This window comes from Larus michahellis, chromosome 8 (genome assembly GCF_964199755.1).
Source record: "Larus michahellis chromosome 8, bLarMic1.1, whole genome shotgun sequence".
Classification (NCBI taxonomy): domain Eukaryota; kingdom Metazoa; phylum Chordata; class Aves; order Charadriiformes; family Laridae; genus Larus; species Larus michahellis.
The window spans coordinates 8,051,550-8,077,028 of record NC_133903.1 but is presented as its reverse complement, the minus strand read 5'-3'; the positions used below and the strand labels follow the sequence as shown (position 1 = coordinate 8,077,028).

The window sequence follows — 25,479 nt, the reverse complement described above, 5'->3', positions numbered from 1 at the left end:
AAAAAAAAAAAAAAACCAAAGAAATACACTACGCCTCTGGGTAGAGTTGCAGATGCCAAGAACTGCCTGACCCCCGCGACAGCAAAGGTTAGAAATCCTAATGCTAAAGCAGCCCTGCCCTGGCCGAGGTAAAGCTGCTCCCAGTGCCAGCACTGGGAAGTGGTACACAGCGTGCCACGGGAATACCCAGTATAGGAGAGGAATACCCAGTACACGAGAGGAATATCCAGTAAATGACAGGAATGCCCACTATGCCACAGGAATATCCACCACACAAGCAAAATATACAGTACGCAAGAGGGAAAAACAATATAAAAGAGTACACAAGCAGCATACCCAGTACGCGAGAGGAACACCCTGGGAGAGCCCCGTCCCCGGGCTGGGCTCCGTCTGCTCCTGCTGCCTGGGACAGCCGGTGGCAGTGGCCGCAGACCCATCCCTGGTGGCCTGGCTGCAGCGGGTGAGTTCCCATGAAGCCACCCCCAGCCCGGCCGCCCACCATCGCACCCCTGTGCCGGGCACCGCCGCGGGATCGGTCCCTCCTCACCGAGCCGTGCTCCGCGGAGCGATGCTCCGCACGCAGGTCGCCGCTCACCGGAGAGCAAACAAAGCGCTCACCTGGCAAAAACCACTCTCCGTTACCATTTCTATTTTTTTTTTTTTAATTGAAATATCCACGGAGATGAACTGACGGTGTTTGCACTGACTGCGGAATTAGCAGGCTACCAGACTGTAACAATATAAAATATATATTGTTAAAAGCCACTTAAGACTTTCTCTGGAAGGGTTTGCTGAACCTTTGAACAAGAGCCCAGGGGACAGCCCTTTATTACCACTGTGACCAGGTCAATTACTCTTAGAACTGAGCAAATTATTTATGAGGTGGTTGGCCTATTAAAACATTAACACATCCATCACTTAGCTGCTGATCTGGCTCCTGTCTTTATTGCACTGGTGTTGGGCTTGGGAATTTACTGGCATTTAATTTGGTTCAAAGCTACATTTACAAGAAAAAAAAAACAAACAACAAACCAACAACCCGCTGCTCTTACTTTCACAGAGCCCGAATTACAGAAGGACCCTCTGGCTCCTCCGAACTCACGTGAACTAATTTTTCATTTTGTTTTTTGTCTTTGTTCCTGTTGCCTTGTTGCATGGGCTAAGCAAAGGCACAACCGCAGGTCTTTAATTTGCGGAGATACTTCAGAGCATCGAAAATCAAATTTAGGTATTACCATCAGAATCTCTATCTGCCCTTTAAGTGTAAGTGCTTGCAGTGGGAATGCATGATGAACTAGCTGAGCCACTCCTTTGAAAGTGATAAAGCATCAAATCTTGAGAATAAATGGGCTGTTACAGCTGTGGGCACCCCGTGGTTACAATACAGCCAGGAGAGGCAGATAGTGCTTCGCGGGAAGAGGGGGCATTTATTCCTGTCTGTCAAGATACAGGAAAGATGGAGAACATACAAGGGATGGGAATTAGTGTCTTAATCTACTACGTTTACACTCTTCCCTTTTTAAAATGCCTTTTGGCTAGTCATTTTCCTGCATCTGATATTTTATTATCACGTCTTTTATGACATTTCCAGATACTTATTAAATCAAGACGGAGAGCTCTGCCTCGTGTGCTGGCTGTTTGATGGGGAACCCAGAGATCAGGTGAAGCCGACGGGGGACACTTGGAGATGAGGGTCCGGATCTGGCTGCCTCCCCCCGTCTGGTGGGAAGCCGTGGGGGAGTCTGGAGGCAGAGGATGTGGGGCCATTCTTGTGGCTCCCAAGGGATGTCAAGGGGCCTGGCAGGGGCTGTGGGGCAGGTTGTTGCTTAAAACAAGACAGAAGGTGCTTGGAGGGGTTGGGGCACTGCAGGGGAACACACTGGGCAGCGGCAGAGCTCAGCGCCGGGGGGACAGGGACGCTCCTCTAACGGGACCGTGGATGACCTTCACCCACGTAGGTTTAAATCCATTCCTACACCATGTGGCGTTGCCTACCGGGAAGAAATGGATCCCTGAGTTTTAATCCGGCACAAGGGAAGGATGGATGTAAACCTGTAACAGAAGCAAACAGAAAGCCCACGGAGACAATCCCACGCCGCGTGCTCAGGCTGAGCTTTAGAAAGTGGGGCCTTTCATGGCTGGTGGCCAGAGCGGACACCCTGGCCGAGCCCCGTCTATGCCGGGCAGCGGCATTCCCTAGGGAGCTGGGCACAGGGTGCCTGCAGAGCTCACCCTGCCCCAGCTCTCCCCGCATCCCCCGGAGCCACCGGCGGTGCTGCCACGAGCCCCGTCCTGTGGGTCCCCTCTTCCCCCAGCAGCGCAAAGCCTGCGAGGGGGGCGGCTGCTCCCCCCACCCCAGGAGCTGCTCTTGGGTGGGCTCCACGGCTCCTCACACACATTTCCCAGACACTTGAGGTTTTTCTGCACTGGCCTCTTCTGAGCCTCGGCCGTCCCCGTGAGGACACAGGGGTGGCAGCACTGGAGCTCGGTACAGACACGGCTCCAGGCACTAGGAATCATGGCTCACCCTGGCGCGCGCGCACACACACACGCGGGTGCCCCACGCAGCCACCCTGCGGCATCACCACGACCCCACCAGGGCTGGGCTTCTCGCCGGCAGCCTCAACCAGCGACCCCGGCACGGTCCTCACCCTCCAGCCCACTGCCACACTCGATGGGAGGTAGCCCTCCGGCCCGGGGGGCCCTTTCAAAGAGCAGCCAAGCTGGCTGCTGGACTGGGGGACGAAGCAAGAGCCCGTCAGAGGGCTCTGGTGGTCACAAACACCCGGGGCTCAGGCAGGCACAGCGGGATGCGCTCCCGTGGAGCTCTGCCTTCCTGCTCAGCTCAGCACCCCACCACACCGCAACCAGCTACAGAGGGTGCACATCCAGGCGGTGGGCAGGGGGGAGCTGAAGGTGGTCAGAGGATGGGGAACAGAGTGCAAGAAACAACCACGTGAAGCGTGCTCGTTTGGTTGAAAGGAGCAGGAGGAGAAATAAAACCATAGCCCAAGAAGTGCCAGCAGATCCTTAGCTGTGAAACCACCTTTGGTGCACCCTGCTCCTGCCTGCTGCTCGTCTCCCCAGCAGCACACCCCGTTCTTCTCACCACAGCTCCTCCTGAGGCGGGGGTCCTCCTTGCTCCAGCTGGGGTCCCGTCCATCCATCCCTGCCCCATGCGGAGGGCAGAGGCCACACGAACTGTCCCCAGAACGGGCTGCTATCCCAAAGGCTGCTCAACCCTCTGCAATGGACAAGGACCTGCTGCAGAGAGGGATGGAAAAAGCTGCTCTTGGTGTCCCCTGTCGATAGGACGGGAAGCAGCAGGCATGGATCTCCCTGAGAAAATTCAGCTTTAGCTGAACAGACTGCGCCGAGTCTGCCACCTCCACCATGGCCCTGCTTCCCAAGGCATGAGCAGCGGTGAGGCTGTCTACCCCACAGACTCCTTCCCCCATGCCAGCACCCCAAAAGCACCTCTGCACGCCTGCCGCAGCAGGACACACATCGCAGGGGCACCTCCCGCTCACCCTGACCCCCCCTGACAGCCTCACCAGGGGGCTGCATGCAGCAAACTCCCCGTTTGTTGGTGGCCGTCTTAATTACTGACCATTTGTTAACAGCCTTTGGTGAATTAATTCTTAATTGCTCGTGCTATTAAGAATAGAGGGCTGCTCTCCACTGGCTCCTGCCTCTCTTGGCGCTGGGCTGTGCCCGGCTCCCCGGATGGAGCCACCTGGGTTTTGCAAGGGTTGGGAAACTCCAGTGCCCAGATAGGTCCTGGGTCTCTGGGCAGAGTTCTGGTGTCCTGCAGGGTTTCAGCTCTCGTGTTTGAACATTTAACGTTGGCAGCACCCACAGTTATGAAGCAAACTCAGAAGAAGAGCCGGGTGCGGGACCCGTGCTGCACAAGATCTGTGTGGATGGAGTGCCTGGGCAAACTGGAGCGTAACAGTCGGGAAGGTCCTGGGGAAAGGTCCCCCCTGGTCCTGGGGGAAGGTCCCTGGCGGCTTCTGAAGGGTCTCCACTTGCATGGGGCATCTCTTCTGATCTACGGATCTCTGAGCTCCTTGGGAGAGTAATCTGCATGAGAACCGCTCTGGAAGGCAGCAATAAAGCCTGAAAGAAAAGCTTCCGTCCTCCCTGGGGAGCTGGGCACAGCCCTGAGCAGAGCCCAGAGTGCAAGATCTGGCCCCAGCTAGAGGGGCTTCGCTGCCAGCCCCCCCTGACAGCCCCAGAGCTGGGAGGGGGACGATGAGGAGAGAGAGGAAGCCATCCTGCATGGGGGGCTGAGGAAGACCCACCAGCCCATGGCTCTGGTGTCTGACTGCAGTTTGGGCTGCCGCTGCAGTGGGATTCGGCCACCCCACTTGCCGGACAGCACAGTGGGAGGTTTGCACCCAGGGGTGGTCTTGCCCCCTGAGACGCCCAGCCGAGAGGCGATGCCGAGGTCCTGGCACCTGCCAGGAGCCACGTCCGCAGGTACCGGCGTGGTGAGACCAGCAGCGAGAGCACAGAGGACGCTCATAATGTGCGCGCCAGGCTGTGGGCGTGCAGCACGGGGGGCTGTGCGCTTCGCACGGCACGTGGGGGGACACCAAGCTGGCCTGGGGCTTCCACCACGTCCTCTCGGTCACACTGCGTAAGGGACCCCGGTAACCAGCTCCTGATCTCCAGTTGCAGGTGAGCCCGAGGTGCCCCGCGGGGAGACACACGGGCTGTCACCTGAGCACGGGGTCTGCAGCCCCCCGCAGCCCTGGCACAGGGCTCCCCGCGGCACAGCTGCCTGCTGCCCCAGCCGGAGTCCCCGGGACCCCTTGTAAACCAAAAACCACCTGAACACGACTTCACACATCATCTCCTTTTTGCGGGGCTGGTGGCAGCAGCCTCGTGGTCCTCGCAGCAAGCGCAGCCCGGGCTATTTCCCTGAAAACATGGCTCTCGGCAGCCCGTCGCACCCCCCGTGCCGGCAGACAGCGGGGACACAGCCAGCCGCGCCACCCTGGCCATGCCACGCACACCGGCACCGGGGCCCGTGCAGCTGACAGGGATCAATTTTCCTCATTACTTATCTCCTTCGTACCACAGGGGAACGTTCACATGAGCAGGTTTTGATGGGAGCAGAATTGCTTGCCGTGAAGCTATTAGGGAGCCAATTAAACGGAATAAAAACACAGGGTCTGTGCAAACTGCTACGGGGACAGCTGGAGAAATGAGGCGGGGGATGGCACGGTGCGGCAGGGCCCGGGTCACTTGTTTGTTTGTTTAAGTGCGGGTTCATGGGGACAGCTGGCTGCAAGTCAAAAAAAAAAAATAAAAAAAAAATCCGTATGAGCAGCAGAGAAAAATTGTTCTCAAGCAGCGACGCCGTGGAAGCCGCTTGCTCGTGATGGAATTAAAAAAAAAGAGTTAGACTTGGGAGAGCCGGCAAAATGTGAGAAAGGGGCAGGGCGGACACTGGTGCCAATTAAAAGCTTGCATAGCTCATTCCCCCAGACGGCAAATCCCGACTACAAACACCAGCCCGTATTTACCGAAGCCGCCGCCGCCGCCTCGCATTCCAGGCGAGCACAAGGGAGCCGGCGCGGGACGCCGGGTGATTGGCAGCCGCATTCAGCAACACACAGAAATCCCTTTTTTTTTGTTGTTGTTTCTGCAAGCATCTTTAAAGATGTCTCTGAAACATATGGCTTCCTTCAGCGGCACAAAGGGGCTAATGATCGCCCGGGAATGCCCCGAGTATTAAATATGGGATCACTATGCTTACAATACCACACCAGAATGGCAATTCGTATTCCCTGTCAGCTCAAAAGAGCTTTTGGAGATAATTAGTTCAAGGAGAAAAAAATAAAAATGGTTACTGATGCTTAAAACTGTGGCTGCGGCGGCGGCTGCGGCGTGGTCCGATCTGCGAGCCGGGCTGGGCCCATTGTCTGCCCCGCATCGCGCGCTGCGCCTGAGCCATTTTACTTTTTTCCTCCCGTTTCTCCGCTGACAATGCGCGGGGAACAAAGGCTTGTGCCTGAACAGGGGCAGTAATTCATCCGCGCCCTTCAGCGCCTGCAGGCAGCTGCCCTCTTCCCAGCACGGCTGCCAGCCGTACCAGACACCCATTCACCCAGCCCTCCTTTCCCATCGTCTCCAGGGAGATGGCGATGGACCTGCATCCTAATGACAGGCGGCCGGCATCGCCCACCGGCCGGCTCCCTCCGGCACCTTCCTGGGGCTGCGCGGTGCTCCCGGCATTACGGATTCATCCCCTGTTCCATCTCCGCAGGGGAGAGCCAGCAGCACCCACCCCTGTTGGGGACATCGCCGGGGAGCGCCGAGGCACCGGCCGAAATCAAACCCGTGTTGTCCGAGAGCCGCCGCTTCGGGACCAGCAGCCAGCATCGGGTGCAGATCACCAGCGCCGCGAGCACCCGGCACCAACCGCCCCTCGGATGCGGGAGGAAAGGCAAACAGCCCCCCCAAACCCACCCCACTCAGGACACGTCATTTTTCTCAAATCCCAGCACGGCGGCAGCAAAAACCAGCGGCCGCGGGGTGCCCTGACCCCCAGCCTGCGAGGAGCCCTTTGTGGAGCATCGCGATTTTGGCGGGGTGTCGGGATGTGCTGGGCAGGAGGATGGGGACAGTGACATGCGCTGGCGAGCCCATGTGTGACCCCCCAAGCCCCCCACGGAGGGCAATGGCCGCGATCCATCGGGGGCTGGCGAGCGGGTGCCGCGGAACCGCGGTGGCATGAGGTTGCACGCGGCGGAGCGCCCGCTCGCGCGCCCTGCATGCTAATGAGCAGAGCCGCGCCAATTAATTGCTGGAAGGATCTGTTAACTTACCAAATGGGGAGCCGTGGTGCCAAATTAGGAGGGCAGGCTTTCGCAGCGCGGCGGCAGCACGGAGCTCCCCGCGCCCGCCGGTCTCCGGGCGGCAGGTACGGCTCAACCACAGCAGGGCAGGTGAAGGCAGGAGACAGACCTGCTTATATTTTTGTATTTAAATCTTTTTTTTTTTTCTTTCTTTTTTTTTTCCCCCCCTTCCTCCCCACCCCCCCCACCCCGAGCTCACGTAGCATTTAGGGTCACATGCTGCCGTGAGCATCGGTCGGCACTGTCACGTGCCCGGGGTCAGGGCTCACGTGACGAGCAAACCTGGTGAAGCGCCACTACAACCCATTTGGCGTCGACCGTAAAAAAAAAACCAACTTAGTTGTAAAAAAAAAAAAAAAAAAAAAAAAAAAAAATCTAATTTATAACGGGTTAATGAAATAATTAATTTTTGAAGTAGGCTTCTAACCTTTAGAACCAAATAATTTCGGGGCGGGGGGCCGTGAGGGAGGTGGGGGGAGCGGGAGAGCGAGAGATGGGAACGAAATGCCAAGATTTCGATGAATATTTAATACACCCTCCGCGCTCCTCATAAGCTCCTGCGCCTTGGAGCCGTGCCAGCGCCATTTGAATACCAGCCTTTGTTAATAACTAAATTGACGCCTCTGTTGCTATTCGGTGTTTGGGGCTCTATCAAGCTGTAATCTGTCACAGCGAATACGGGGGGGGCGGGGGGGGAGGGAGAAGCATAACTCAATGAGCTCCCGCCCGGACAAAGGCCAGGGCTGGTCCCTGCAGCCCGGCGGCATCGCGGCACGCAGGGCGCTCCCCCACCCTTCCATATGTGTATAAACCCATATATATTTGTATTTATATATACACACACACCTATACATGTATATATAAAAATACATATATAAATGTATGTTTTTTCCCAGCCAGAATTAGCATCAGGAAGCTTCGGAAGGCTTATTCCTGCCATATTAAGTGAAGAATTTTGCGTTGTTTGAAATTTTCTCGATTTCGAGCAGAAAGTAAGAGGGCACGTCCGTTTCTGTGATCCCACAAATCAGTCCCCCCCCTCGCCTTACACGACCTCCCCCCCTCGATGCCTGCGGGACCGGAGGGGGCTGCTCACATTATCGGCAAGGACAGCAATATCGCGACATCCCCAGCACAGAGGGGACAGGATGCAGGGACCGCGACCGCCCGCCGGGGCCAGGCCTGACGACAGGGGACGCGACATCAGGGAAAAGGACGGGGTTACGAACCAGCCACAGCCCCGCACTGATGGGCTGAAGTTAAAAATCTAGCTCTGCGCGCACGCAGAAACGCAAACCAGATAAATAAATGAGAAATTTTTCCTTATTATATCAGTATAAATGAATAATCATAAATAAGAATATGGGGAATATATAAGAATATAGAGAATATATAAGAATATATAAGAATAATTATAAATAAGAAAATTTTCCCTAATTTTCTAGCAGTACAGCAAAAACGGACACCTCGGCTCTGCAGAGAGGATTTGGGTATGGCCCCGTTCCTGCGGTGGGGCTGGGTCCGTGTGCCGACGGGGACACCGTGGCTGCCACGGGGCGCCGGGTCCCTGGTAGCCCTCCTTACTTCGCAATTAGTTTAACTAATTGGGCAACAGCTCCAACGTAATTCACTTGATTCCCCTAAACCATTAATTATTCTGCATTCAGGACAAACACGCTCCGCAGTTTGCTGGGCGCAGCGTGCCGGCAGCTTCATTGGCATTCCCGGCACACGGCAGCCGCTGGGAAGGGGTGGCTGCGGCGCTGCTGGGCTCTAACGAACCGCGGCGAGGGAACACTCCATTGGCCACACGCCGGAGGAAAAGGGGGGGGTGGGGGAAGAGAAAAACAAACCCAATTTTCATTTCGTATTAAATCAGCTGCCTGCGTGGCAGGGGGGCCGGTGGCTCCGGGTGGCCGCGGCTCCCACTCCCGGCATGCTGCTGGCCCCGGGTGTGGGCAGAGCGCCGGTGGCTGTGCCGGCACCTCGCCACGCATGAGGGGGCCGGTGGCTCATTTCCATGGCGGGGCGTGCTCGGTTCGGTTGGTTAATTTGGCGTGTGCCGCTGCCGTAAACCGGTGCTGGCTGCGGTTCCCTGAGCATCACGAGGGCTCTGGGCTGGTGCAAGAGGAGACTCTTCCACTCTGCTGATGGGCAGGGGATCAGTGCCAGCACCACCCTCCTCCAAGGAGGCAAAACGGGTGGAAATCCACTGGGATCAGGCAACTTGCAGCTCTTGGTGCCCACAGGCTGGCTCTGTGTGCGGTGCCAGCCTTGGCCCATTGGCCGATGGTGGGTCCCTCCCCGTGACACCTTTGTCACTGGAAGGGTGACGCGTAGCCATGGCTCCCACCCGAGTGCAGCTCATTCCCGCACGCTCCTGCTTGGGATCGGGCTGCTCCCATCCCCACGTCCTCTTCTCCCCGCTGGCTCCAGCCGGCCAAGGCACAGAGAAAAACCCAGCCGCGGAAGGACACAGCTGGACTCACGGCCACGCTGCTGGTGTGGGGTGGGAAGGACGTGCACCCCCTCCCTCCCTCTGGTGCGCCATGAAACCCCCCACACCCAGGCATAGGCATGGCACAAGTGCAGCAAAGCGCTTCACCGGTCATCCCCAAAACCACCCAGCTATCCCTCGCGCTGCCACGTGCCGAGATCACCGTGAGTGTCTCCTTGTTGCTCGAAGGCCCAGGAGGGTAGGATTTCACAACTCTGGTGCTGTCAGCATGGGGGTGCGTCGGAATGGGGGGAGCCAGAGCCCACGGAGCAGGGTTCCCAGGGTGCCGCTCACGGCCTTCCTCCATGCTTGGGCCGTGCACGGAGCGGGAGCTCCTGCGCCAGTGCAGGTTTGCATCCCCTCTCCCCGCACTGCTGGGATGCCCAGGACATGCCAGATGCCACCAAAAACAAACTAGGGGGTTCCTGTGCAGCCCACACCTTCGCCCCGTCCCAAGCCCCGGGCAGCCGCGCCAGCCTCCCTGGCTGCACCCTCTGCCCCGCACCCGGCTGCTTTGCCAATATCCCATGCCGCAACCCGGCCTCTTGCTGCAGAGCCACGGCATCAACGGGTGCCCCCGGCTCTGAAAACACAGGGTGGGCTGCGGCCATCCTCCCCGGGGAGCGGCAACGCCTTCCCACGCCTGCCTGCACCCTGCGAGCAGGTCACCGGCAGCGCCGCTCCAAAAGGGTGAACATGGGACAGGGCAGGGATGCGGCGGGCAGTAGAGCAGGGCACGGCGGGCACGCGGTGGCAGGGATGGCGGGGACGATGGGGACATCTCACCTACCTGCTGTGCCGGTGGAAGGAGAAGGAGCCGAGCGCGCCCTCTCCTCCGCAGGGAGAGGGGACCCCGCGTGCTCGGCCGGCGCTGCCCCCGCACGAAGCAACCCGGGCGGCTGCCGGGTACCGGCTCATTCGTGGAGGCGAAAGGGAGAGGCCGGCTGGAGACCCGGCATTTTCAGGAGCTTTTCTTCCCTCTCAGCAGAGATGAAGGAGCGCCCCGGCTTCATCTGTCACTCCAGCGCTGCTGCACAGAGCCGTAGGCGCCGTGTTATGTCCTTGAGACACAGACCGATGCCATCTGGGCAAAATGCCACCAGATCCCTGGAGACCGGGGAGTATCGCGCTGCATCCGAGAGCCTCACAGAGTGCCGAGCACGCCGCCGCGATCAACAAATATTAACTGCTTTGTGGCTGGGGCGAAGCGCGGGATCAGGGGGTGTGTGGGGGGACGGCTCGGCAGGGAGCTGGGGAGCTGGCACACTGTTAACCTGGTGCCAGGCAACCCTCTGCCAAGGGCAGCTTCCACACATGGGCCAGGGGGCAGGTCTCGGTGGGGCCAGCAGGACACGGAGCACTGGTGCACCTCAAGGCTATGGGACACAGATGCCCGGAGCGCTCCGTCTCCGCCTCCGTGCCAGCAGTGCTGGTGGTTGCTGTGCCCTGTGGGGTTTTGCAGCTCTCCTGCGAGGCCGCCTGGGCACACAGGGCTGCCTGAGCATCCCCTCCCCATGGCTGCCCCTGAGGCAGTGGCCACAGGACCACCAGAGAGGGGAAGTCACCTAAGGGATGCATGCACTCATCGTGTTCTCATGGGGGAATCAAATGCCCCGACCTGCCCAGATGAGAGCAGGAGCGAAGGGGCACCCAGAGGGTTTGTCCCTGGCTGCGGGGGTGTCCCCGAGCCTCAGGCAGCAGCTGAAGGGCAGGTACCCATCCCCTGCTCCTCCTCACCTTCGTGTGGCAGATGTCCTGCTGCTGCCACAGACCACCACGGCCGCAGGTGACCGGCAGGCACAGCCACAAACAAGCAGCTCCGGTGCACAGGTCCCCACCAGTGCCCCAGACATGGAAAGATTAAAAGAAAAGCAAACAAAGCACCGAACCCGAACGAGAAGCAAAGCCATTCAAGCGCAGAGGGATCACCGATGCTTTTCCTGGGGGAAAGGGCAGTGCCAGCAGCTCTGCCAGTGTCCCCAGCGCTGGCTGTGACCCGCACAGGGCAGGCGGCAGCCGGAGCAGGGAGCTGTGTGCTGCGCAAGGCAGGGCAGGTTTGCAGGGACATCCTGCTCCCATCCTCCCATGAGACATCCAGGTAAGAGCAGTCTTCCCTAATTTAGGGCAATCTTCCCTAATTTAGGGAGCGTAAACCCCCCCGGGTTCTGGCGCCGGAGCAGCCACCGGTGAGGCGGGCAGCTGCGCAGCCGTGTGTTGGGAACTCTTGCTTACAGAGATCTCTACTTTTTTTTGGTTTGGCACCGAAACTTCAGTAGGAGATTTTTACAGTTGTGGCACCCTCCCCACTCTTCGGGGAGGAAAAGCACCAGAGGAAAGCCCGCTCCCACTGCCCGCAGTGAGGGTGCCGAGCACCAACTGATGAACAGACTCAAATCCCCATCAGCCGGCTGGAGGGTGCGGGGCAAAGCAGAGCAGCCAACGGTGAGAGCTGGGACCAAGACCAGCCATGGGGTCATCCCACGCCTTCTCCTGTGCAATGGGACGAACCACCCCAGATCAGCCGTCTGCTAACGAAGCTTCACGGCAAATCACACTTTCAACCTCTCCTGGGCCAACCCTCGGTCACCGTTTGCATCTACCGGGGAACTGCAGCCCACTAAGTGGGGAGCCCAGAGGAGAAAAGGCCTGACCCGCTCGGCGGCCGATGCAGGTGCTCAGCATCCCCGCGGTGCGAGGGGTGGCCACGGGCGTAGCGGGAACCCAGCAGCACCCGCTCGCTCTGCGGGGCTGCCCAGCACAGCACTGCGAGGGAGAGTGGTGCGCCATGAGGCAAATTGCATCCATATTTGAAGAAGGAGAAAATTCAATATTTTGGGGGGCGGGGGGAAAAAGCAATGTAAGATAAGGAATAGTCCTGGCAACCCTAAAGCTACTTCAGGCTCCAGAAGAGCCATTATTCAGAGCAGGTTGGTTGAATGTCTGCAGTGCTGAGTTATTGCTGAGACAGACCCAGCTTGTCCTTTTAACATATTCGTTCATTTTTATGGGTTGATTCATATCAGTTTCTCTTTTTGGTTACGAATTTGGGCCCTCCCTGGGAGCAGACGACATCCTCCACACAGAACCTCCCCGGAGCCACGAGTCCGGCTGCCTTCATCCAGGGACCAAAGCAGCACGGGGGTCTGGCACGGGGGTGCCTGCAGGAGCGATCTCAGCCCCTGCGACACCCGAGCCAAGTGCACCCAAACCCGAAATCGTTCTTCTTCACAGCTGACATCTGCCCCGACCGCCTTTGTGCGAGACTGACATCAACTTTAAAACCAGACTTCGAACAAATTGCAACCAAAGAAGCCCTGTGCCGTCCCTCACCGAAGAAGTCCTTTCCTCCCTCAGCATCCCACACACGAGACCTAGAAACTGGTCCAACACCAGGGCGAGCGGGCGGAGGAGCTGTCGGCCGGGAGGATGCTGCCCATTGCCTGGTGCCCCTTGTCCTGGCCCTGCACAAATCTGTGCGACGGGGACCTGGCTCTGTCGGGGGTGTGAGAAATCCCTGCCTGGACAAGCCTTTACGAAAAGGGCCCTCTTGCTTTTTGCAGTGGGAACGAGCTGGAAGGGGAAAACGTCAGATAAAGCCAAAGTTGAACGCGTGAAGGGAACCATGGTCTTTTTTTTCTCTAGTTCCTCCTGCTGCACTCGCCGTGGTCGGCGGGCTCAGCTCTCGGGGAGCTGCTCCCCAGGAGACCTGCGCTCCCCCGGGACCATTCCTTCCCCCTCGGTTCCAAGGGTTTTGGTGGAGGCAGAGCTGCGGGATGGCACCTCTTACCTGTTCCTTTCCGCTCCCGAGATCCCCGGTTGCATTTTCCTGGGCATGCTTTGACAACTCCTCCGTTCCCTACACCGAAACGCAACACAAGCACACTCGGCTGGAGCGCGGCGGGACTCTCCTCCCCCCAGTGGCTCTGCCGCCAGCCGAGCAGCTGGAGGAGCTCGCAGGGGTGCGGAGCTGCCCCCGCCTCGGGCACACAGACCCCCCCCTTGCCTCGGGGCGAGGGGGAAAGGCAGCAGCAACACCCCAAAGGCTCATCTCGGTCGCTCATCGGCCAGTAACAGCACAGCTTTGACCTGGAAAAACATTTTTCTGACCAAAAAGAATTTAGGGGCGCTCTGTGCTGCGGGAAGTCACCTCTGCTCGCAGCAGCTCGGGCTGAGGACAGGCTCAGATCACACCTGGCTGCGGCCGAGCACAGGGCATCCAGCCGAGCCTCTGTATCCCCTGCCTACCCAGGCTCTACAAGACATAGCGATGCTGACAGGAGGGATTTCACCGTATCCCCCTCAATTAGAAGGGTTTAGAAGCCAAACAGTTCCACGGTTACTCTCAGGAATGGCACTTGAGGTGGGAAGTTTCCTCTCCCTTGCTTGGCACCTTAAATCCCGATGTTACGTGATAAGACAGAAGTGAGATGCGAAGAGCACGCTCGAGGGATGGGGACACGCATCCTGCCTGGACCTGGGAGCTGCCGGGGGACCGGGCAGCACCAGCTCGGGGGTGCCAGGCGCAGGGACCCTCCCCTCCTGCCCCCGCCAGCCTGGCTGCACGCAGACGTCCGGCTGTCCATCCGGAGAGCCTGCTTTCCCGCTCCACCGCCTTCCCAACGCAGGACCCGCTCCCCCCCGCCCTGCCTGCACCTCGCGCTCCGTTAGTCGCTGCGGCTGCGAATTGGGCACTTGGAGAATTTGCTGAAGCCCAGCAAAGAACCACTGCATGCAATTAAACTGTACATCCAGTTCATTACTGATAATAACGTATTTCCCTCTCCAGTAGAGCTTCTAGCAAAGCTTTTGCTGAGGACAGCAAAGCAAAATGCTTTGTTTCTGTTAGTTTTCTAAAAATGAAAAAGCCTAATTTGTCTTAACGTGACACCAAAAGCCAGCAAAACATTCTTCGGCTCCAGCCTGCGCTCACTAACAATATCTGTGCAGTCACATACCAAGGAGATTCAATTATCTGGCAGAACATGTCCCAGAGGCATTTAGATAATTGCAAACATAAGTACAAAATCTGCCACTAATTATTAAAGAAATACCAAATAAGGAGACCAAGTGATAGAGAAGTAGCGTTACTGGGTGCGAAAAAATCATTCACACATGCTGGAAGGGACGGTGTTTTCACCAGGGTGAGTCTCTGCCATGCTGGGAAAGCCTGAACCCTGCGGAGCCGGGGGACAGGCACCGTCGCCCCCGCAGCCCCGAGCCCGGGGGGGCTGCAAGGGGCAGCGCTTTTTGCCAGAGAGCACTTCAGGCCACCCCCTTCCTACACAAAACCAGCTGAGCCGAGCAAATCGGGCTCCCCGGCACCAGCACCGCAGCCTGAGATGCATCTTGGGGGGAACACAAGACCCCCCCCGCTCCATCCCCAGGGCAGCCCCGGCTGCAGGGCAGGTCCCGGCGAGGCAGCCCCCAGGCGCTGGGGTCCTCCACGCAGCGAGCATCACGGGGGGGACGCACCTCCTCTTCGACTTAGATTCTCCTCGTGTTTTCTTTAGAGCCACACGCTCTTTAACGTCAAGATTTTGGGAAGCAAGAGTTCCCCGTGGTGAAATTCAGGAGCAGGGAGGTGCTGGCAAAGCGGCTGGAGGCTGCTGCGCCGCTGTCGCCCCCCTCTCCCCTTCCCAATTACCTCTCGCACAACGTGATGCGGAGACAAGAACCGCATTCCGTGGTACTCGCCCTGACATTTCCGCTGCCTACCCTGCAATAACAGCAATTACGCTGAATATAGGTCACAAATGATTTTTGTTGAATATTCAGCAGCTCAAATCGGAAAACAGTCACATACAAAAGGGCGGTTTTTCCTATCTCCTGCGTGTAATAGCTACAGATCTCCTTCCAATACGCCAGGCAGCGATAGCAGAAGCATACAAGACGCTCATTAGACAACATCAAAACATACATCAGAGCTTCAGCGTATCCCACACTGCAGAGCAATCCCGGCCAGGGAGGAAAGCACAGCTTCGCTGCAAACACACGCTTACACCAGGCTCTACTTTTCTTTATAGCTTTTAAAAGAAAGGCTGTTTCGCCAACCTAATGCAGGGCTGCTGGGCTCAGTCCTCTGAGATTCCCAGTACCTTCCTACCCGCTCCTTCCCTTCAGCCTTCCCGAGCTGCCTGGGACCTCACGGTCCTCGGGGGACAGGAGCTGACGTGCGAAAAGGGCCCCGTTGTCAAAGAAGGATCCCAAACGTAACCCTGGCCCCTGTCTAGTCAACAGGAGTTCGGATGCTGAATCGAGCGGGGGCAGGATTTCATGCTGTCTGTCCGGGACCGTCCTGCTGCCCTGCCCCTGGCACAGCGAGGAATTCCCGAAGCCTGGGAGACTCTGCTCGCCCAGCCCAGCTGGATGCTGGACCTGCATCCCTATGAGCATCACCTGCCGGGCTCTGTCCCGAACCGCGACGTGGCAAAACATTAGTGGTAGGTGGATTGTCGCAGTTGTCAAGGGATGGTATTTCCAGCTCCAAGGACAATTTGGGTGCTGTTTAACTGTGATTTTAAGAAAGGAAAAAAAAAAAAAAAAAGACAAACAGGGGAAAAAAAAGGGAATGAAAACCAACCCCACACTATGATTTGAAATGAGAACATGTCTACTTATAATTCAGCACGAGTGCTGGTTATTGTTGCTTTCTATAATTACGGGCTGCTTTCCATCCCTTGAGGTTCATCTTTCTTCCCACCAGTCCTCTGAGTTCAGCCATTTACCCTTCCCGCGTTTGGAGATGCCCTTTGGATCTGTTCTCCCTTTGCCTCACAAACTCCACATGGCACACCGGGGTCTGACTGGCCGCAGGACCTCCACAGCCGAGACCTTCAGCCCTGCTGGGCTCCAAGAAGAAACACTAGATATCCATCTGGAAGAGTCACAGAGCTCCCAATTGCCCCCGTGGGGCCGGGAGAGCCGTCCCTTAGCACAGAGCCACGCTGCTGGCCGGGGAAAGAGCAGGAGCACAAGCCATGATGATGCTCCACGTGCCGCCGAGCCGAGGGGCTTGGAGAGAAGCCCATGTTTGAGGGCTCCTAAAGGGAAAGCAGCTTCTCCGTGACAGCGTTTTGGCAAAAACAGTGTTATTTAAATACAACAGTTCCTTCACTCAAAATAAATAATAATTAAGTAAACCCAATTAAAATCAGGAGCGCTCAAAAATATTCTCAGAAGCGTCTGACTCAGCTCCTGGCAGGAGGAGCACGGGCTCGTTTCGGAGCTGGAGTGCTGGGGATGTGGCCAGCGGCCACCAAACACCAGGGCTGGGCATGGGGTGCAGGAGGGCGAGTGGCCGGAGGGTCTGTCTGCAGATGGGACGGGATGGGATGGGACGGGATGGGATGGGATGGGGGTGCCTCTGCCTTCTCCCCACCACAGGACTGCTGCATCTCAGCCCCTCTCAGCTTCCAAGCACAGTTTGCTCCTGGCCCTCAGGGTGGAGGACACGAGCTCTCACCACCAGCAGCCTGAACATAGCCATCAGAGAAGCAGCTCTGGGGGCACAGCCCACCCCTGGCACCCAGCTTTCAGGCTACCCCACATCCATGGGGCAGAGCAGGAGCTGCCCTGGCCACCCCCTCCCCGGGGCCGGAGGGGTCCCTGGGTTAGAACCAGCTGGGAGAGATTTACATGAATCGGCCAAAACAGGCAGGGAGGAACCCAAAAGCATCTGAAGATGGACCTGTGTGTGTCCACCTCCGCCGGGCCGGGGGCTGCAGGGCAGGGGACGCTGCGAGAGCGTGCGCATCCACGAGGCGCGCACCAGCCAGCAGGATGTGTGTCAAACAGAACGTGATTGTACCGCTGCGGTGACTATTTTTCCACCACGTCCTCATTTCTGTGCTGTCCTTAAAACAACGCGGAGCGTTCTCGTCTGCGACACCGCGCATTTAATTCGCTTAGGTATCCTTTTGTCAAAAAAGTGCTCTCCTTTCGTCGGCATAATAACGGTAATAATAATTTAAAGAACTATACTAAATCAAGCTCTTGTTGAGAATATCCTTAAAAAGCCCGGGCTTTTTGGAGAGACGCCAAGGTGGCTCCCGAGCAGCGCTCGGAGCAGGATCACGGGCAGAAAGCCTCATTTAGTCTCTGCTTTGGTTCCCAGCTTGCAGAGCATCGCTGAGGGCTGCTGGCGCGGCAGCTACAGACCTCAGCTACGTTTGCAGACACCTTTATTTATTCCCCTGTGAAAACACCACCGTGTGTCTGTGCTGGTGGCAACGCTGAAAAGAAAAGAAAACAAAAAAAATCCCACCCTCCCGCAGACCCCGACCCGAATTGCTGTGGGGGCGATGCCAGAGCCCGCCACCTCGCGCAGCCGGGGACCACCGAGGGCACGGGCTGAGCCCTGAGTGGCAACCGGGACCCCGGGTGGGCAAACACCGCTGGCACCCACGGCCATGGCCGGCAGCGCCGCCATACAAAGGCAGGCTATACAATCCTCTCCTGGCCTCGCCTTTACCAATCAACAGTCAGCCAGCATGACAAATAATTGTTTGCAGCTGTCATTAGCTGAAAACAAGGCGAATCTGCATATGCTTAATCTTAATTAGGCAGACTTGGCAAGGGGCCCTTGCGCGTTGCTACTAAAACAACCGTTTCGCACACAAAAGGGTGACAAAAGCCTGGGTGTCTGCATGCACGCACACACACACATACACACACACACACACACACACGGAACGTGGATGGAAAAACCTCCAGCAAAAGCCTCCTCCTGCCCCGTCCCGTGGAGGGTGAGAGGGTGGGACGGTGCCCGGCCGGAGCTGCCTCCCGCCGCCAGCCCGGCTGGATGGGACACACGACAGCGGAGCTGATCTAAATTAAAGCCGAGGAATTTCACCACCGAACGCATCGTTGCTAATTATTCAACTCTCGTTTACCTCTTGAAGGAGCGGGTGTTGATGGACCTCGCCGAGGCATTTCCACTGGAGGAGGAGGAGGAGGAGGAGAGGACGCGTGGCCGACCCGCCGGGGCGGGCTCTGCCGGCAGCCTGCCGCTGGATTAGGACTTTGAGTTTGTGAGCGAAGCCCTCGCTGCCTGGGGAGGGAAACGGGGTCAGGGGCTCGGCAGCCAGCACATGCACCCCCCCCCCGTGCCGTCACTGCCGAGCCGGGGCAGCACCGATGCCAAGCGTCCCCTGGGGGCCAGCAAACGCAGGCAAAGCCCCAGAGTCCTGCCGGGCACCCAGTCCTCCACACAGCGTCTTCATCATCATCATCCTCCTCCAAAACCCTCCCGAGATCTCCCCTGCCCAGAGGAGCCTGGCACAACCCAACGGGCTGTTACTTTGCTGTTTCACAGACGACGAATAGAGCTGCGATGGGTCTGGGAAGACGCCGTGCCCCACACGCCGCAGAGCTGGGACCATCTTTGAGGGCACCGCGGGTCACCTGGCACCTGCACTGCTGGCACCGCACGTCCCACGGTGACGGCAGTACGGGCCAGGCACTGCCGGCTCACGCGGTGCACGCACCGAGCCCAGGAGGAAGAAAGCTGTGTGAGCCCACCTGCGAAATGCCGAGCCCGAGTCGGTGCCCTGAGCCCACAAGCTCTTACCTGGGAGCCGGTGGGTGGCAGAGTGAGCGGAGGCACTCGCATCCCGCACCCTCGTGACACACCAGGCAGGGAGATGCTCGCCAGCAGGAGCAGGGAGCCGTCGGGGCGGATGGAAGGTGTCGGCACACAGCATCTGGGTAAAAAGACGATGTAACTCAGACCAGGAATGGGAAAACACGTTTCCTGCAAAGAAACACTGCGCTGATGGGATACGAAGACGCTCCGGCACTGCAGGAAAGTCTCCCCGAGATGACCAGGCTGACCCTGGGAGCCGGTGCCGGGCTGGAGGGGACTGGGAGCTGCGGCTGGATGGGAACAACCGACCCACCTGGAGCGGCCGGCAGCCCTGGGGGAGGCTCAGCATCCCCCAGCATCCCAGTGTGCCTCTCCGGCCCCCGCCGCTGGGAAGGGGGTGCCGGTGCCCGACGGAGGCGATCGGCTGGGTCGGTGCCGTTGTCTCGTTCCCCGGTTTGTCCGGGTTTGGTTCCGCACTAGGGAAGAGCCAACGGGATTGAACACCGTGAGAAACGCGGTGTAACTTGTGTAATGGTAGATACATGGAGAGCCACCCAACACTTAGCAAAAAAAGCCGAACCAGGTAGACTTTTTGGACAAACCCAAGCCTGTTATTTTATAAACCGTTACATTTATAAACTGCTCCCCCCCCAGGCAAGGCAGTGAGAAGCGCCTGCGCTGGCTTCCCAGTGCCTAATTTTATGCTTTATCAACTTACAGCCGATTCTACGCAGAGGGGAATTAAAATAAGGCTGGGAATCATCAAAACATTTCACTTTTAATTGAAATTGACTCCAAGATTATACATTAGGGAGGCTAAATGAAAGACATTACGCCCAAGCAAACTACCCTACCTGCTGTCTTTAAGAAAACAGCCGCACGTCAGCTCGCCGTGCCGCCCCGATGCGCGCCGGCATCGCGCTCAACAGACGCCGAAACAACGTCACCGACAGCTTTAGCTCAGCAAAAAAAGCACAGAGGTTGGAATGCTTAAAGCAGACAACCTCCCAGTGCTTTAAATAACTGTAATTAATGTATTCAACGCGAGCGGTGTCACAAACTAAGGAGTGACGGATAAGGAGGAGCCCACGGCTTCCCCTCTTTGGCATCCGGAGAGAGAGAGAGAAATCCATCCGCAGACATTTAAAACATGAAATGTGTTTCAGAAGACATGACGACTGCTGTGTTATTTTATTCTGCCCTCACGTGTGATGTATGTTTCAGCTAGAGAGGAACAGAAGAAAATGAGCGCACGTTTCAGGTGCAAGAGCCCATTGCAGAGACAGCAGCCCGTCTGCAAGGACCACAGCTGCGGCAGAAAATACACAGAGATGAGGAAGAGGCATTATCTTCATAAAATATTTCCTATCGGATTAGTTTTACAAATAATTCGAGCACACCGATGGGGGGGTTGTGGGGGGAGGATGGTCTGGACAGTGGGAAGAGATACGGAAAACAGAAAATGAGATGGGAAATTCGTAATGGGAAGTGAAGACCATGTCCTGTCTGAAGTTACAGGCTAACGCGCGTTAGATCCCTGCCCCTCTCAGGGCAGCGTGGGAATGGGAACGGCTGAGCTGCTCCTCCTGGTTTTCATGTGTTTGATTCTCTGACATTATCACCAAAGATTTAATCGACTTTGTTGCTGAAAATGGCATAAAAAAAAAATAAAATTAAAACCTAGCTCGGCAATATTTTGTCCAGGTCGGTAAAAACAATTTAAAGTACTGGCTTAGATTCCAATAGAAACGGAAATTGCAACAAAAATCCTAACTTAATCACTTGCAAAGCAAGACCTACCAAAAAAAAATAAGGCTCTTACACACTCAGTCTAGCAGCAGAAGCATTTCAGGAGCTGACTCTGCCCAGGCAAATTCGGGCAGCCTTCACAGAGCCGCGGAGATTTCTGTTGTTACCTCCACAGAGGAATCCTACAAACCCATGGATCTCTCAGGCAATGCAATTACTCAGCTGAAAATAGGGCTAAGTTTTCCCGGGAATGGAAAAAAAAAAAAGCCCTAAAATTACCCAAATGCACCCCAGCCTCATCCCCAGAAACAAGCTGGGGCTGGGGGGGGGTCAGGGCTGCCACATCTGTGTCCAGTTCTGGGCTCCCCGGTTCAAGAAGGACAGGGAACTGCTGGAGGGGGTGCAGCAAAGGGCTACCAAGATGACCAGGGGACTGGAACACCTCTCTTAGGAAGAAAGGCTGAGGGATTTGGGTCTTTTTAGTCTGGAAAAAAGACGGCTGAGGGGGGATCTCATCAATGCTTATCAATACTTAAAGGGTGGGTGTCAGGAGGATGGGGCCAGGCTCTTTTCAGTGGTGCCCGGGGACAGGACAAGGGGTAACGGGCACAAACTTGAGCGTAGGAAGTTCCACCTCAACATGGGGAGGAACTTCTTTACCCTGAGGGTGGCAGAGCCCTGGCACAGGCTGCCCAGGGAGGTGGTGGAGTCTCCGTCTCTGGAGACATTCCAAACCCGCCTGGACGCGTTCCTGTGCCACCTGCTCTGGGTGACCCTGCTCTGGCAGGGGTTGGACTAGATGATCTCCAGAGGTCCCTTCCAACCCCTGCCATGCTGTGATTCTGTGATCCCCACCAGCCCTCCCTATGGGGCTGGGACAAGAGCTGTGTCCCAGAATCCCCCATCTCCATATGCCAGCTCCGTCCCTTGCTGCCAGCCCAGCCGGACCTCCCAGGGGCTGGCACCCTGGCACCCCACAGCCACCCCCCCGCAGCTGGAGCCCAGCTTCCCTGTGCAAGCCCTGGATTAATCATCTTGGAGCTGGAGAGCAGATGAATCTGTCCTCCAACCGGTCATGAGCTTTACCGCATGTTTCTTGAAGGAGTAAATTACTCATCAACCCCGGGCAGGAGCCCGGCTCCGCTCCCCTGCCCCAGCCGTGCCATGGTGGGACCCTGGCTGCCATCAGGCAGCAGAGCGGCTGCGGGAGGGTGACGGTCCCAAAGCCGGCAGAGCCCTAATAGCTTCCACCACCCCCACCGCTGAGCGCGGCTCTCCCTTTTTAATTAGGGAGCCTCCTTCCCCCGAAAGGCGCGCTCCCCCACCAGCTCACCCGGCATCCCCCAGCCCAGCGGGACTCCTGAAAGCTCCAGGCCTTGATTAGCTCTTCCTTTTAATTAGTCTCATTCAGAGGTGTTGCCTCCTTCAACCTTGGGCTGCCTTTGCTTTCTCTTCCTGACCCGTTAACCGAACCCGGGGGCAGCAGCTGCCTCCCCCCTGCCACGGGCTGGCGCCCACCAGGAGGTGACCTTCCCTGCCAGGTCCCCTCCTCACCAGCCACCCGGGGTGCAATCGCTGGCCCTCATCCCCAGCCGGCTGCGCTGGCCACCCTGCTCACGAGCCGCTGTGCCCCAGAGCTGCCCCACGGCCAGCCCCACATCCCGCTCCGGATGGCTTTGCGGATAGAAGGGCTTGGTGGCGACTGCCTTCATGCAGGAGTCATGCCGAGGGGCTGGCTAAGCTCTCAATATCATTATTTTACATGAAAATTCTTCCTGTGGAACCCAGTTCCAGGGTAACAATGGGAAAAGCAAATCTCAGTTGATCCCATTTCAATATAAATCCCAGCCTCTAAAAAGCGAGCCCCTCCGCCGGCTCGGCAAGAATACAAGAAACAATTTGGCAACCGTTTCTTTAAAATCTGTGCTTCTGCCTGGCACTTCGGCAGAAGGAATTTGAAAAAAAAGTTGAGTAACAAACTTAAAAAGGAACTTAAAGTTCAGTAACAAAACACTACGGTCTCGGAAGCCAGCAGGCTGCATGCAGAAATTAATCTCTATTTCCCTCCTTCCACAAACCCCAGTATGATGATGTAGATGATGAGCGGGGTTAGCCGCATGTCTGACCCCCGCAGGGTGAAGATCATCACGCGGACTGGACAGGTATGCGCTGCTTTTGCTGTTTCATAGAATCATAGGGTTGGAAGGGACCTCTGGAGATCATCTAGTCCAACCCCTGCCAGAGCAGGGTCACCCAGAGCAGGTGGCACAGGAACACGTCCAGGCGGGTTTGGAATGTCTCCAGAGACGGAGACTCCACCACCTCTCTGGGCAGCCTGTGCCAGGGCTCTGCCACCCTCAAAGGAGAGAAGTTCCTCCTCATGTTTAGGTGGAACTTCCTATGATCAAGTTTGTGCCCGTTACCCCTTGTCCTGTCGCTGGGCACCACTGAAAAGAGCCTGGCCCCATCCCCCTGACACCCACCCTTTAAGTATTTGTAAGTGTTGATAAGAAAGCCTAGAAGCCTTACCAAAGCCTAGAAGATACTGACGAATACACAACAGCACCTTCAGCTCTGGTGGCCAACCCGTGTGGTGACGTGCCACAGGGGACTGCGGGGTACATCAAACCCCCGGCAGCCAGATGCTGCTCACCCAGAGCAAACATCAAGCCTTTATGGAGTCAGACCCTCTTTGTAACCTACCTCTGTGTCCGGGTTTGCCTCCGCAGCTGACACGGAACCGAGGAGGGACAGCAAAGCGCAGCGTTCTTCTGCGCTGTCACACTGCACCGCGAGGATGGGGGAACCCCTCCGTTAGACCTCCTTGCTAACCGTGGCGATTTGGGATTTTGCACATTACCATTTCTTTTTCAGTGATGCTACCAGAGACACAAATTACCCGTTTTGTTCTTTGCTCTGAGGCAGATCAGATGCCCAACACGTTTGTCTCCACCACCTGTAAGGAAGGAACCCTCATGCTTCCTACAGCATCTCCCCTAACCCACTGTTCGGCTGTTTCCCATCAGACAATACAACCCACGTGAACAGTGGAAAAACCCACCACCTTCTCCACAATCACCTACAAACTCCATTTTGTATCAGAAAAAGCAGTTGGCAGAAGCTGCCAAGAATTGAGCTCGCACAATGCCCCTCTCCCAGTGCTCCCAGTTGAGCTCCCAGCCCTCCTGGTGGGCGCCTGCCTTCTGCTCGGCGCAGGAGGGTCTGCAACTGCCAGTGGAATCCAGCCCAGCCCTTGGCCATCCCTACCGATGATCAGGAACGATGGCTACCCTCAGCTTCCCTTCCTGCGCCTCAGGCTCAACGCTTCTGTGTCAAAGCCCATGTTCGCCCCTGCCCCACACAGTGTCACGGCCTCTCGGGTGCTCCCACTCCTGCTCTCTGCTCCGGCTTGTTCCTCGAGGCGTGGGGAGCCATCCAGGTCTGAAGCTTCAGGCTGAGGGCACAGACTCCAGACCCCCAACAGCCTGGCCAAGCCCAACCATTCCAAGGCACCATCACCACCTTCCCTGGTGTGCTGCACCTCCGTTTGGTGAGGAGCCCAGGGAACGTTCACAGAGGGGTCACCACGCACCTGGCCCATGGCCCCGCAGCCAGATGTTCTCACCTGCAGCCCCGCAGCCAGATGTTCTCACCTGCAGCACAGCTGGCGTCCCGCCCCGCGCTCTCACACCCAGAGTTGGGGGAGACAGGGCTGGGTCCAACTCTTGTTCTTCAAGACATTCTTCACCCTATTACCTCCTGTGTGTTTATACACTACAAAATATTCAGCCAAATTTCGATTGATATTGCAACAAATACGTAAATACATTCTTTTCTCCTTTGAAGGCAGGTACAAGGTTTGCTCTTCGGTTGTCCGAGATGTAATGTCATCCCTCACTTTAAAAGTGCTTCAGCTAGTAAGTACTCTTACTATTCAAGCAGAAGTCTTCTCTGAACGTTGTCTGATGTACTCCTTTCTTTAGCCCATGATCCTCATATATTAGCGAGGTGAACTGCCCTAAAGCCGGTTACAATCAACCTTTGCTGGTGAAGACTAAGCAAAAGCGTTATTTGCTGTTTCAACCGCTACTTCTTCTCTCTCATTAAACAACAGGGAAAAGCTTTTCCTTCCCGGCCTTTACTTTTAAAACGCAAAACGACGATTAGGGATTCTAACTAAAATTCTTGTTGTGTCCTAGGTTCCTGAATTTCCTCTCTACCCATCACCCTGCGCCTCATGCCCTTGCCTTCTTTCCCACACCGCTCCTTTCTGTCAGAGCTGCGGACAATCACCCGCGACTCCGTCGCCCACCTTGGGGTAGTTTCTGTTTCGTCATTTACACTTGGATTTCCCAAGCGCCTTCTTTTCCTGCCTGAGCTTTCCCAGCTGAAGAGCTGCTGCCTCACAGTCTGTCCAGACCACGCAGCCGCAGCTGAAGATGGGAGCTGAGCTACGGTGCTCCGAGGGTTTTCTGAGGACAGACATTGGGATCCGTGATCATTTCCGTGGAACGGACCACGCTTTTACCTTTAGCAGGTGACCAAGCGGTATCGTCCCAGAAGGAACATACTAAATTTAGTCACTGAGCCAACACCTCTTTCTTACTCGAAGCTTGTTTGGCCCTGCAGGCGAGCCTGCCTTCGCTGTGGCTAAAACGACCCGCACTCCATCCGCCACCTGAAGCCAAAAGCCTTCCAGGAGCATTGTCCCTCCCCCAGAGCGCCCCGTTGGGATCCATCCCTTCTCTCTACTGCGCATCGAAACCTCCGAAGTTCAGTCA

At 56.9% G+C, this 25,479-nt stretch overlaps 1 protein-coding gene across 7 annotated transcripts in view; it reads right to left on the bottom strand.

Annotated features, from left to right (window-relative positions):
* Positions 1 to 19,818, bottom strand: part of TNRC6A (trinucleotide repeat containing adaptor 6A) — a 107,085-nt gene extending 87,267 nt beyond the window's left edge. For 4 of the 7 annotated variants that reach the window (XM_074598908.1, XM_074598909.1, XM_074598911.1 and 1 more), the window contains exons 1-2: positions 18,935 to 19,067; positions 18,258 to 18,415 (exon numbers count right to left, since the gene is read on the bottom strand). In XM_074598908.1, coding sequence (XP_074455009.1) covers positions 18,258 to 18,415; positions 18,935 to 19,067 — 291 coding nt within the window. Of the gene's footprint in view, positions 1 to 6,839; positions 7,123 to 10,156; positions 10,303 to 18,257; positions 18,416 to 18,934; positions 19,068 to 19,803 lie in introns of those variants that run through there. The other 3 variants (XM_074598922.1, XM_074598918.1, XM_074598915.1) reach the window with 3 other exon arrangements.
* Between the last annotated feature and the right edge of the window lie 5,661 nt (positions 19,819 to 25,479).